Raw genomic sequence first — 14,911 nt, 5'->3', positions numbered from 1 at the left:
TGCTTTTCATGTGGAGCACTGTGGCGGAATAGAAGTTAAACATGCTACATTGGTTGTATGATGATGTTAGTGTAAGTGACCAAAGTGATAATTTGAGATAATTATACCTACTGAAGCCACCAGGCAAATAAATAGACACACTGTATTCAAAGGTCCTAAGTGGAAAAATTAATTTATTGTATATTAATTATGTATCTATGTATTAAACTGGTGAAGTAACATTTTCATACCGTGTATTATTTGGAAATCAAGAATTGCTGGTCATCTAATGATACAATCTGAGATCTTGGAAAATAACGAACTTAGTAGAAAAAGGCACATTTAACAATTTTAAACATGACTTAAATATTACTTTGTTTTCTAAATGCATTAGCTACCTAAGTTTACGCTCACTTTAAAAACTAAAGCCTTAACTTAAATTATGATACCCTTTTCTAAGCCAGTATTTGAATATGATATCAGATTGTATAAAAGTTTGATAGAGTATATATAACGTGTGGCTTGTGTTAGAAATTGTGGCATTTAACTTGTGTGTCTATAATCTCTTCAAGGCTGCAAAACGAGGGATTCTTTCATCTGGTCGGGGTAGAGGAATTCACTCAAGAGGTCGAGGTGCAGCTCACGGCCGAGGCAGGGGTCGAGGTCGAGGTCGAGGTGTGCCTGGTCATGCTGTGGTGGATCATCGTCCCAGGGCATTGGAAATTTCTGCATTTACAGAGAGTGATAGAGAAGATCTTCTTCCTCATTTTGCGGTACTTTCTTACTGTCCAACAAAACAAGTACTGATAGTCATTGTTGGGGATAATGATTAAAGGAGAAATTATGAAAATGATGAGTAATTTAATCCCATTAATCTGACCAAAGGGTTTGATTAATCTATAATTACCTTTTGTTAATTATTTAAAAAGCAGACATATTTTTGTTTATTATCTGGAAGAAACATTACCATTCTTAACACCTAGTAGGCCTTCAGATACTGTGAAATGAATGATTTAAACTTTGCTATTGCAGAGGGAAAAGTTCAGTAGTTTAGTGTCATTTGATACTTTTAAGGGAAAATTTAACATATGTAAGCCATCCAGATTTTTTTAAATTACGATGGAATTTTATGTTAATACTGTATTCTTGATCTAGCTGACCTTAGAAATGAAACAAGATGAAATTTTGATATATGATCTTGAAGTTGCCTTAGTGCCAGGGTATACAGTCTAATACAGACTGACTGATTTATGAGAAAGGAGAATGAGATTCTAGTCCTGGCTAAGCCATTATTTAACTTGGACTTCCTGGGATCCATTTGGCTCATGTGCATAATGGAAATTATATTTGTTTAAAGGCCGTTTCAACTTAAACGTTGTGATTAGTGGTATCCCAAAGGTTAGTTACTAAGCATCAGTCATGCCCTCAGGCCTATAGTAATTGCTCTGGAGATATGTAGGAAATAACCAGTTCTTTACCTTCCAAGAATTTTATATATATTATTTTAACACAGATGAGTTAAAGTAAATTATAAACATAGTTTATGGCATAATCAAGTTACATTTATTAAAAACTGTAAGTAGTAACTTAGAGAAGTATCTTTTACACAGGCATATGATCGAAAAAGGATAGTAGAAAATTTCATAAGGCAGTAAAACTGGAACTTAGATCTTGAAGGATCAATAAGCTTACAGAAAAGATTAAATCTTTTTGGAAATTCAGACTTATATGTTTGACAGTCACATTCTAAGCTGTTAACAGAAGTTACAAAGGTGAAACTGTACTTTGTTGGGACATAGAGAGTTACTGAAAAAAGTGGTATATGTTTATGAAATTACTAAAATTAATATTTAAGGAAGAGGAGTCTGGAAAGTCCAAATTTAGTAGTGGTAATGCACATTTAAAAATGATCAGTCTTTAAGAATGCAGGTTTAAAGCGTAGTTCTCTGTCTCAACCTGGAATTTGAACCTGTGGCAAGTAACAGAAAAGAACCTACATTTTCATAGGACTGTTGACTGTTACAAATTGTGATTAACGAAATGCTTTCTTTAGTTTACCCACTGGGCCCGGTGGTGGTGGTGGTGGTAGTAGTAGTGGTAGTAGAAGTAATAAAAATCATAGAGCATTTATTTCGTGTCAGATATTATTCTGAGTGCCTTATATAATTCAATATATTATGAATTATTTCAACAACTCTCTGAGGTAGGTGCCTTTATTATGCCCACTTTAGAGATGAAGATGAAGCATGAAGAGATTATGTAACTTGTTTAAGTTCACACAGCTAGTACCTGACAGAACAGATTCTAGAGTCCATTATCTTTATAGAAATTTTCGATACAGAGTGTGTGCATGTGTATTTAATGAGATTATAATTATAATTTTATTTTGGGGTAAAAAAGAAGAAAGGTATTAGTGACGATATATAAAGGACTAGAAATGTATATGATAAAGGTTGTTTGTAGAAAAATCTTTCTACATATGGAAAAAATAAAATCCAGCAAACCAGAAGCAAGCATTGTTTAACCTGTTTAACTCTTTATGAGAGTGTGGTGTACAGGAGTATGTGTTAAGAGTGAAAGCAGGGTCAGTTTGAATGTTAAACTTAAATCAAAAGACCTGGACTCTCCTGGTATTTAACTAAATTACTTTGGGAAAATTATTTAAATTCTGACTCTTTTTATTTGCACCATCTTTAAATTGAGAACGGCACACACAAAAATATGAATTCTGAGGATTAAATATTCTGGTTTAGAAAGAAGGTAGCACGTTACGGGATTGGAATAACGAGTGTACAAGGAAAGGCAATAAGGAAACCCAGTGTTTGACACTCTTTCGTTGATTTAAAGCACAGTTCAATCAAGTATAAGTTTCCCTAATTCTAAAAAGTGTAGAATTGTAAACAGGACCACTCTTTATCTTGTAACATCAAGTACTAAATGAATTATTCATCTTTTTTTCTGTTAATCACCATGAATTGTTATATATTCTGGGTTACATTTATTGGTGTTTTAAAAACCATTAGGATTTTGGATGTTTCAAAATATTTATTTGGAGAAAATACTTCTTTTTAATTTAAAGCAATATGGTGAAATTGAAGATTGTCAGATTGATGACTCTTCACTTCATGCAGTAATTACATTCAAGACAAGAGCAGAAGCTGAAGCAGTAAGTATTAGAAATCTAATTTATTGAAAATTCAGATTTAAATGTTTTATAAATATTTCTTTTAAGTTTTAATATAAAGGAAAACATTTTAACTTACTAGATAACTGCACTTTGACAGTAGATAGGTCATATGAATTGGAATTCATGGCCACAAAGAATGTCCTAAAGCAGTTAGGCAATTCTGTTTATAACATGATAGAATAGTTACCAAGTTGAATGTTAAGTTGTATTGTCTTGAGACACCAGCATTTCTCCTTCTTTTCTCTTTCACCTGGGATAGGGCCATCCCACTTTCCATTACCCTTTTTCTCAGCTGGCCCAGAACAAAGTCTGCTTTGGGAGAATGAGTGATGAGAGATAAGGTAGAAGCTAAGATACAATCCTGATGGCAGTCCTTCTAAGCCATCTCTCATCCGCCACTTACTAGTCCCAGTAAGCTGAACTCTAAAGAAGTGTCCCTAGCTTAGCATACCCCCCAACTAGGCCTCTACAACTTTTTGCAATGTATGATATATAGCTCTAGCTTTTAGGGTCTTTATAGTAATCTTAAACTATGTGTCTTGAATTGTCTTTACAAAGAATGGCCAAGTATATGCAACCTTGTCTTTCATCTGGGTTTAAAGGATTAAAAAAAAGGAAAATGGATATGAGGTGTGGGAGATTTATAGGAAATGTTTTTAGCCTTGTGTGTTCTTTCTTCAGGATTATAGAGAGATACATGTACCATTTTGTCCTTGGAAAAATGCTGTAAGAGTTCCAAACAGTTAACCTAATGTGAATGGAAGAGTGGTATGCCTTTCAGAAGTTTTAACTTGATTGTGGTCTAAATTAAAGTTTAAAAACACTTTCTAAATTGATTTATCTTCTTTATAGTGAATACTCCCTGACAACACAATGATACCTTATTGGGGACCTAACCTGGTAGGAGTTGCTCTTGGGGCATTATAACCAGTAAAAGAGTGTGGGTCTGAAAAATCTTAGTTAAGCATTCAGCTGGGGCCCTGGAATAACCAGTTTTAAGATCAGTGATGTAGGAGGTGGATCATTTTATAGAATAGGAATGGATCCTAGAGTTATATTTTTTTAAATCTAGTTTAGGTAATCTTTTCACTTAAAGATCGTTTGTGAGAGTATTATTGATGAGAGTTTAAAACTTCTTAAAACTTGTATGTATATATGTTACATTAAAAACTAAACCCTTTTTAAAATACTTTATAAATTTTTTTTTTTTTTTTTTTTGAGAGAGAGAGGAAGGAGTCAGGTACTTAACCAAAGTAAATCTTTGATCAGGTTTTTTCAAAAAGTATTATTGAGTATAAGTTAAGAATAAGCTTCCTTTAATTGATGCTTTAGTGACAATTTTCAGTGTAATGTTAGGTAGCTTGAGTATGTCTCTTTATGTTCTATTTTCTAGGCAGTAGTCATAAAACAATGGTAGCTGTCGTTGTTAAAACTTCTCCTTGCTTATGTGACTGAGGAATAAAAACCTCTTACCCCTGAAATAAGTATTGGAAGTTTTGCTCTTAGAAGATTTATTGACATATACCTTTTTTCTTGGGTGTTGCTTTTTCCACCTCACGTGTGTGTGTGTGTGTGTGTGTGTGTGTGTGTGTGTGTGTGTGTATAAAATACAATTCATGTTTTCCAAATGAATAGCAATCAATTCAAAAGACTAGGGATTAATGCATAAACAAGACTTTAACGCTGAATTATATGGAGTTTGAATATGTGACAAAATAAGTTAGATATAATAAAGAATTACCTTTTCAGAGTAAATACCATTTTAGTTGGAATTATTCAATAGGCTGAAACGAAGAACTACCATTGCCATGATACACATTTGAAATTAAGTTAGGCAAGTTGTTAAATCATAATCATTTGCTTAAACCAAAAAATTCTTAAAATTTTGTAACCTTCCTATTGTAGAAGAGAATAGAAAATTAAGTTGAAGCTGATCTTCTACAAGCAGGATATATAGGCTAAGGCATTGGTTTTCAAACTTCTGGATATCCGGGATCATTAACGTTTAGGAATTTAAAAATTAATGTGTTGACATAGAGGTATCAGTTTTTAATTTTATCAAGGAAAATGCGTTAAAAGTACAAACCAAATTTCATGCACCATCATCATCATTTTATAAAATGAATAAAATTTTAACACCAAAAATATAAGAGGATGTAAACTCAAGGTAAGTGATAAGTCTTCCCAAGGGGAAAAAAAAAATTGTCAACCTTTTTCAGTGTTTATTTCCAAATATATCATTGTTCTTACTGAACCATTGTCCTAGATGAGTGAATGAATGTCTCTGTATTTTCTATAATCAGTAGATGCACAATATTTCAAAGTGAAAGTACAAAATAAGGTACATGAGACATTCAAATACGACTGAAAAGTGAGAGATTGTCCCCAAATGGATATACCAAACATAATCAACCATGTTAATGGACTTTAAGTTGTTTTTATTCTTTTACAGTGTAGCAGTGAATATTCTTGGTGAATATTTCTCTATGTATGTATGTGAATATGACTATAAGATATATTCTTGATAACGTTATTGCTGGATGAAAGGATATATGCATTTAAAAGTTCTGAAATTGCCCACCACCCACCACCCATATAGGTTGTACCACATTTGCTTGCCCACCAAAGATGTATGACAGTGCCTTTTTGCCATACATTTGCCATATGTGTGTACTCTGCATGGTGGTTTGCTTATGTAAAATACATGGGTACATAAGCCATCGTGAGATATCAGACAATTTTATTTTGGTAAAAATAGCAACTCATTTTTAATACGCTTTTATGATTGAAGTCGAACATTTTCGTGTTTAAATACTCTTTCTGTTTCTGTCAACTATTTGTGTCATTTGCCTATTATCTTGCTGAGTTGTCTATTCTACTGATTTTTTTTTCTGAATGAATTATGGGAATTCTTTATATACTAGAAAATTAGCTCATGAGTTCTAAACATTTTTATGAAAATTCATAAGAATTTTATTTGATGTAAGGGATAAACTAGGTGTCTACTTGATTTCATTGAGTGAAGCTAGTTTTCCCATAATTTCACCTGTAGGATGTAAGGGTACTCTTACTTAGTACTGTTCTCTTCCATTGATCAGTTTTCTTTCCATGTGCTTCTTCCTCACCTTTAATTAAGCTAAACTTTATAATATATTTTAATAGCTTTTCAAGGCTGTTGTTTGAATTCCCTCTTATTATGCCCAGCTATTATTATTCATTTTCAGAATCTTCGTGGTAGATGTTTATATGTTTATTTTTCATATAAACTTTAGAAATTACTTACCTGGTTCTAAAGGAAGAATACTTTATAGTAGAATTAACATCTTTATGATACTAAATACTCCTCTAGCATATCATTGTATTTCAATCCTTTTTTATCCTCTGAGAGCATTTAAAGATTTTCTTTATATAGATTAGATATATATATATTTGTATGTATCTTATTTATATGTAAGATATAGGTAATATACATGTGTTGCAGATTATATAATATAAAATATATATAAACAATATGTATAATTTCTTTGTATAGGTAAATATATTAGTAGTTCTCCCCAGTCATTTAAAGTTACTTTAAACGAGGTATTTTTTCCATTGTATTTTCTCTTGATTGTTTGTATGTAGAAAAGCTATTTGTTTTTATTAAATATGTAACTGTCGTTTTACCAAATTATCTTTTGATAGTTTTATATTTTGTTCTTTTGGGTTTGTCAAGTATTCATTCAATCATAACACTAAGTAATGGTAGTTTTACCTTCGTCTTTCATGTTTATAACTTCTTACTTTGTGTTGTTTAATTGTTAGTACCTTCAGAAAAATGTTATCCAATAGGGCCACCTGGGTGGCTCAGTTGGTTAAGTGTCTGACGTCAGTTCAGGTCATAATCTCACAGTTCGTGAGTTTGAGCCCTGCGTTGGGCTCTGTGCTGACAGCTCAGAGCCTGGAGCCTGCTTCGGATTTTGTGTCTTCTCTCTCTCTGTCCCTCTCCTGCGCTCGCTCGCGCTCTCTCTCTCTCTCTCTCTCAAAAATAAATAAACATTAAAAAAAAAAACCCTTAAAAAAATAAAAAAAGAAAAATGTTAAATAACAGTAGTAGTAGTTGTGTATTTACTCACTCACTCATGAAGTGTCATTCGTTGTTCATGAAATGAATGAAAATGGTAAATGAATGAAAACATTTTTAATACTTTTAGTAATATATATGATGCTGACTTTTTAGGTGAAGGTAGCATGCAAATGATTCCCATTTTTGAATGCTGTAGAGATTTTTGGGTTTTTATCAAAAACAGATTTTATATCATAACTTTTGTGTATTTGTTAGAAATTTGAGGGTTTTTGTTTTCTTTCATCTATTTATATTGTTTCCTAAAATTGAACTATTTGCTTCTGGTATAAATTCCCACAGTATTGTATTTCTTTGATAATTCCCTGAAATCTGAAGTCTGTTCTTTGGTTTTTTGTTTTTTGTTTTTGTTTTTGTTTTTGTTTCACTTTTTAAAAAAAATTATTGAGATATAGTTGACATACAGTGTTATATTAGTTCCAGGTGTACAGCATAGTGATTTGATAATTCTCTACATTATTCAGTACTCACCACAAGTGTAGTCACCATCTATCACCATGTACATTATTACAGTTTTAATATTTCCTGTATTATACTGTTCATTTTTGTGACTTTTTATTTTTAACCAGAAGTTTACCTTTTAATCTCCTGTGTGTATTTCGCCATTCCCCTACCCTTTTCCCGGACTCTGGCAACCACCAGTTTGTTCTCTGAATTTAAGAGTGTTTGTTTTTGTTTTTTTAGATTATGTATGTAAGTGAAGTCATGTGGTATTTGTCTTTCTCTGACTTGACTTAGCATAATAGTCTCCAGATTCATCCATGATTTTGCAAATGACAAGGTTTTATTCTTGTATTTATTTTTACTTTTAATTCAGTTTTCAAAAGTAAAATTGGTTTGTAGGTTGGGGGAGCGGATATTATTTTTTTATCATTTATCCGTTTTACCTGACTTCATAGAAACTACTTGAAAAGTTTCCATCTTTTGCTTTGAGTTAATTTTAAGTAGCATTGGAGATATATTTTCTCAAAAGTTTAATAGAATTTATCAGTGAAATTATCAGGGTTTACTGATTTTAGACCGTGTAATCTTTTTTTTTTTTTTTAACGTTTATTCATTTTTAAGAGACGGAGGAAGACTGCGTGAGTGGGGGAGGGGCAGAGAGAGGGAGACACAGAATCTGAAGCAGGCTCCAAACTCTGAGCTGTTAGCACAGGGCTCCAACTCACAGACTGCGAGACCACCACCTGAGCTGAAGTCGGACGCTTAACTGACTGAGCCACCCAGCGCCCCCTAGACCATGTATCTTTTTAAAACCTTTTTCTTTAGAAAAGATTTGTTTATATATATATTTTCCTTTTCTGGCTTTACTTTGGTACTTTGGTAATTTTTCATTTGGATTATCAACTGTTTACATTGAGATGAGCAAATTTAATTTCTTCCTCTGACTCTTCCTCATATCTTTCTCTGAAGTTACTTGCTCCCACTTTCCTTTCTTTTGTATATTTTTATGTTGAGCCCCACTTCTACCTTTATGACCACTGCCACCTTGCTCAGATAAGCATCCCCTGGAATATATTTAAACATGTTTTTTTATTAACATTTTATAAGTAGTTATGAAGTTCATTTTTTAATGTACATTTTAATAAAATGGTGGCAGAACTCTTGAAGCAGATGCCACAGAAATGAAAAGCACTGATCTAGCTGATACTATATTATTAAGCATCAGTAACACAGTATGATACTGGACTTGGCCAAAAGATTCCACAGGTCATAGGACAAAATAATGTCAGAATAACCAAAAATATTCTGAAAAGCATACCAAATTCATTATGAAATAAAGAATATAGTAATGGTATGGATAGAGACTAGGACAAAATTGATCTAGAAAAGGCATAATAAGTATATATAAAAATTATAGAGGATTACAAGGAAATGCTTTATTTAAGTCAGGGAATTTAAATTTACTGAATAATCTGTAAAGAGTGTTAGGACAATGGACGGTTAAGAAAAAAATAGTACATTATTATGTCTTTATTTTTGGTATCAAAATCAAGATGAATAAAAGTTTTTTTTCTTTTTTTAATACATGTGACTAGTAAAAAGCTAGGGGATCTCTGAAAATAATCCTAGTGTGGAAAAGGCTTTTTAAAGGACTGGCACAACATAGATAAATTACAGAACATGAAAATTTAAGCTTCTTTATGACAAATACAACAGCAGTAAAAACATGCATTATAAACAAAAATCCAGATCCATTTGAGAAAAGAGTATTTTGCCAAATATGACAAAATTCCATTCAAGAAATTAGTTTAAATATGATGTAAAGTATGTTCCCATGTGCATATCATACATATGTATATACACAAACCCTTTTAGTATGTGTACAGGACTTTTTTTAGTGTATTGCAGAGCTTTTTCCCAAATTCTTCATGGAATGGTGGTTATCTCTTTGGGAAGGATTAATCATGAATTACAATTTTTTATATTATGTGACCTGAAATTTTTGAATTTTTTAAATAATAAAATGGGTGGGTTGCAGAACTTTTTTTTTTAACTTTAAAGATTTTATGTCACAGATTATCTAAAATAAATTTGCCTCTTCACAAAGCAAGGACTCCGTTATCTCAAAAATTTATACAGCCAAATAGTCAAAAGTTTCTATTGGAGAACATTGATAAATGTTCTAACTAGTTCATCTAATTTTGAAAATCATCCTGTAAAATGTTAAAATTAAAACTTTAGAGAGTTGTAGACTCACCTTATAAATTTGAAGATGTATGTGCTAAATATAGAGATTTATAATACTAGGTCATCAGAAATGTTTGTCAAGAACCTATAGAAAATGTCAGTGAAATTTTTGGCCTTTTTTAACTAGATGAAAAGATGGACTTTCTGAGTAGACATTTTGCATGAGTCTATTCGAATTCCTTACGGTAATATATGTATATATAATGTACATATATTACTGTAGTATATTTTTATGTAATAGTTACAGGTTTAAAAACTTGTAAGTTGTTAAGTGGAATGTCATATATAAGTACTTAAAAATTCTTTCAGTTACGTGACACTGTGATGAAGCCATGGACTAAAAACTCCTCCTGAGCTGCATTTTAATAGGCACAGAATCTTTTAAATTTATCATAGATTTTTATGTGCAGATTTAAAATTTATACCTAGAGACTTTAATGTCATACAACTTACGATCAGTTGTCATTGAACATGTAATTGTTTCTAGATTTCACATTATGCTATACTTTGAGGTTGTACTATAAATCTTTTGTGACTATGAGTTATTTCAGTATGTTGCTAACATTGATTTATATTATTAGTTCATGTTACTTTAATTTGAATGGACAATTTCTTCACCAGCCACTTAATGTAACAAATACTAAGTTTAACTTATATCCTATGCAGTTCTGAAAGCTTTGTAGGAAGTACTTTAGTTTCAATAGAAACATTCAGGGTTTCTTTTCTCATGGAGATACTTACGTTTTGTAACAGTGATATGTCATACATCGTAAATTTAAAAATAATGTGATACTTTAAACTACTGATGTAATTTTAAAATAATATGATACTTTACGCATGCAAAATTATTATATTTGTTAAAGGTTTCCAGTTTGTAGTTACTACATATGTCATTTGTAAATTAACAAGAATTAAAATGCATTAAGATACATTTAGCCTTGTATTCTCATTGAGACTTCAGTTCAGAACCTACAGCCAAGATCTTGAAATGGTTTGAGATTGTTGCTTGAATAGCAGTTATCATTGTATTATAAACATGTAGACATAGTTCTCTAGTCAGATACCGGCCAGTAGTAAAGTAGTTCCGTTGAAGTATGAGAAAGTGTTCTTGTTTCCTGTTTAAAGGTATTTCCAATCACAAGACTGATTTTAGAAGTAAATAACCATAAAAAGTAAATTATAAATATAATAATAAATAGTAAATGGAGAAATAACCACAAAGTAAACGGATAGCTGTCTTCACTTTTGTTTTACTGATTTAAATATTAAGTACTGTAACATTTCATTGTTTTCTTCAGAAATTATTAATGTTCTACATTCTAATGTTCTTAATTGTTTTAGGCTGCAGTTCATGGAGCTCGTTTCAAAGGGCAGGATCTAAAACTGGCATGGAATAAACCAATAACTAATATTTCAGCTGTTGAAACAGAAGAAGTTGAACCTGATGAAGAGGAAGTATGTTTTTTTTTTTAATTTGTCTTTGCCCTCAAATGTTCACATTTTTTATGAAATGTGATTTTATGGCTGTGATTTTAACATAAAACTTTTATTCCTGAGCCATATTCCAGGCAGGGGATGTCAGATAAATGCAGACAACTTTAAATTTTCTGGATTAATGAGAACTGTGGATTGCTAATCCAAAGAAAGAAAAAAAGAAAATCATATATATATATATATATATATATATATGTATATATATATACATATATATATATACATATATATATACATATACACACACATACTCAGTTTTCATTTACTCTTAGAAAACAATAATTATTCATTAGATTTTTATCCACAGGAACTCTTGTAATATTTTAAGTTTAGAGTATATATCCTACTCATTTGCTTTATTAACATTTCAGGTTTCCTTTATTTTAATTCATATTGTTTTAGTTCATTAGAGTGAATGCCTGCTAAATGGTAGATACTGTGATAGGCACAAAAATGAATAAGACACGGTCCCTATCCTCAAGGAGCTTATAATCTGGAAAGGGGGGTGGTGACAGACACATAAAAAATTAATTCTAATGAAAGGCAGAGTGATATGCTCAATAAAGATTTGAACAATACGCTGTGGGAACCCACGGGAAGGAGTGATTATTTCTGCCCAGAAGAATCTTGAAGAAGGTGGTGACAGTGGAGCTGAACCCTGAAGGATAAGAAAGCTTTCCATAACCAAGAGCTGGGACTGGGAATATAGTTGAGAGAGGCATTTTAGGTGTGGAAGAGGAATAGGTATGGAAGAGTCCCTTTTTCTTGGGTACAGCAATCAGTATGGTGGCTTAGAGGTGTAAGCACAAGGAACAATGAAATGGGAGAGCACTTTGAAACCATACACTTAAAAATAAGCAACTCTATTTTAATCATGAAATAAGCTGTAGGAAAAAGTTGAGGAAGTTAATAAATAAAGGTAAGGTGGGGAACTGATTCCATGTTTTACCTTTGTTAGATTCTTGTAATGGCACTTCATTTTGTTTGAAGAGCATTCGAGGCTGTTATACATATCCGTAGTCAAATGCAAGAATAAAATGTGTATTTTGAAACTCATATACATGATTTGTCATTTTATATTTTAGATTATACCTTTGTCCTTCCATGAGTTTGAATTGAATGGGGAGAAAAGCAGGAGAGCTCCTGGTATTAGGTATTTTGAAAAGTTTGAAAAGCAGTCTGAGAAGCTTTTATGAAGGGAATGGGGAAAAGCAAGGAATTCTATAAAAGAAATGTTTGTTACATATAGCAGAAAAGAAGTATAAATCTTGATAGACTTTTCTACAAGTTAATTGGTTGATTTAGTGTCCAGGGTTAGGGTAAGTCAGAGAAGATTTATTGATGTTTTTCTTTCTTTCTTTCTTTTTTCTTTTTTTTTTTTTTTTTTCCAACAAAAGGTATTGAGCAATGTTTTGTAGGTGTAGAAGATGGCATAATTTGATTGAGTGAGGCAGGAGAAATGGCATGTACAAAAAGCTTACTTAGATATTTTTTTAGTGCCTGTTTGATAGAAGCAATAGAATAGATACTGTAGAGAAACCATTGAGTGGATAAAGGTTGCTTTTCTTTGTTTCTTGAATATTGTAGCTATAGAAATACCTTTTGTATTCGACTCTGTTGAGAGAAATCAGTATTTAAAAGTGTCACCTTTTTTCTTTTCTTTTTTTTTTTGGGTAAATTCCTAAATGCATTTTAACCTAAAGTTTCAGGAAGAGTCTTTGGTGGATGACTCATTACTTCAAGATGATGATGAAGAAGAAGAGGACAATGAATCTCGTTCTTGGAGAAGATGATTTGACTGATCATTGATCTGCATATGCTAGAACTCTACCTGTGTTTCATTAGTATTATCTAATGTACTTTTACATATTTGTAAAAACAATTTTTTGGTAAAATGTGATGAAGATGGATTTCACAAATAGACAAAAGAGAAGAAAACTACCTTCTGATCCTGTATTTTGAAAGATTGATGTTTGCATTTTATTTCAGTAAACAATTGCTAAAGACATCACACTAGAAACATATGCAATGTTTTTATTACATACTTCTACTGAACATTACAGAATTCTTTGGGTTCTTTGTAATTTAATGAATAGGTCTAAAAACTTATGACCAATACTTGTTATAACTTAGAGGATTTTGTTTTACTCCAAATAAGGAATGAATTTGCATTTAAAATCTTAATGAATGTTTTCAAAAATGAATAGATAACATAGTACTCTAACTAAAGTCTCCAAGTTATGTATTCATAATATTACATAGTAGTATGCTTAGGCTTTACTATGTATTAGCCTTTTGTTGGACCTGTGTATGTATTTTACCATATGGGTTTTAATGATAACGGTGTATGACTGCTTTGCATATGAGTCCTTATACATTCAGATGTTAAAAATAAAGCGGAATGGTCTCTTGAAAAGAACAGAAAAGAGAAGAAAAGAAAATGACAAAAAAAAAAAAAACCCCACAAAGACCAAGACAATGTTCCTTGATTTTAAAAAAGAAAAAAAAAAAAAAAAAAAAGAAAGAAAAGAAAAAAAATTAAAATAAATAGACCATTCCAGATGGTGATCTACCCTTCCCCCCAATTATCACAAAAGGAGCTATAATCACTAACTTATTAATAATGATTATTGGTACCTTTACAAATAATGTACAATCCAATGTTAAAAATTTATACCACTTCAGTTTGGTTTGATCCTATAAATTTTCAACAGCTGTCTTAAAATTTAAAAGCAGGCTGATTAGTTTGGAACCAGACTTCAAGTAGAGCTAACATTTGGTGAATAAGAAAACATCACATTACATTTTGGATGTATGAAAGAAAACTTGACCATTTGAAGATGTATGAATAAAGAAATGTACTATAGATACTACTTTAGGAAAACACTGTTTGGTAAGTGTTCCAGTCTGATATTTTAAGTGTGCATTTCCTATACTTTGTATAAAAATCTTTGACATTTGACACAATATTGTGATTTTTAAGTGGATTTCTCTGGCAAATGAACGTGATCATTGAAAGTTGATAAAACAGCAGTTTCAGGAAATAAATGCATTCTTTGTAGATTGAGGGGGTGGGAGATTACCTATTTATCTTTTAAAATTCATCGTTTCAGTTGCAAGTGTTCCTGCCCCTCCTGAGATTATAGTGATTATATTAAATGTCACATTAAAAAAAAAAAAAATCACTTTCTTCCCATACTGGGATCCTCACAGTCACAACTGTAATTCCAAACACCATAATCTTCTGTCAGTGGGGTAAATAATGGATGCTTTTCCTCTTTTTTTTTTTTTCCTCCCACACTTAGGGTTAAAGTTGTATATATGTTCCTGATGATAATGCTATTTCATAGGAATGTTTGGGCTTGCAGTTGGTACACGTGTTAATATTTAAAATTTCAAAATCAATTTCTTTTGTCAAAATAGTGACTTTACTCAAA

At 31.4% G+C, this 14,911-nt stretch overlaps 1 protein-coding gene across 16 annotated transcripts in view; it reads left to right on the top strand.

The window, feature by feature from the left end:
* The window catches only part of RBM26 (RNA binding motif protein 26), an 85,348-nt gene that overhangs the window by 63,310 nt on the left and 7,127 nt on the right, over positions 1-14,911 (top strand). For 7 of the 16 annotated variants that reach the window (XM_027065077.2, XM_027065084.2, XM_027065083.2 and 4 more), the window contains 4 exons: positions 552-752; positions 3,059-3,145; positions 11,322-11,435; positions 13,178-14,535. In XM_027065077.2, coding sequence (XP_026920878.1) covers positions 552-752; positions 3,059-3,145; positions 11,322-11,435; positions 13,178-13,267 — 492 coding nt within the window. In that variant the 3' untranslated portion in view covers positions 13,268-14,535. Of the gene's footprint in view, positions 1-551; positions 753-3,058; positions 3,146-11,321; positions 11,436-12,559; positions 14,536-14,911 lie in introns of those variants that run through there. The other 9 variants (XM_053216936.1, XM_053216961.1, XM_053216928.1 and 6 more) reach the window with 2 other exon arrangements.

This window comes from Acinonyx jubatus, chromosome A1, assembly GCF_027475565.1.
Source record: "Acinonyx jubatus isolate Ajub_Pintada_27869175 chromosome A1, VMU_Ajub_asm_v1.0, whole genome shotgun sequence".
Lineage (NCBI taxonomy): Eukaryota > Metazoa > Chordata > Mammalia > Carnivora > Felidae > Acinonyx > Acinonyx jubatus.
Note: the sequence above shows the minus strand (reverse complement) of the source record. Positions and strands in the feature narration are given on the sequence as shown.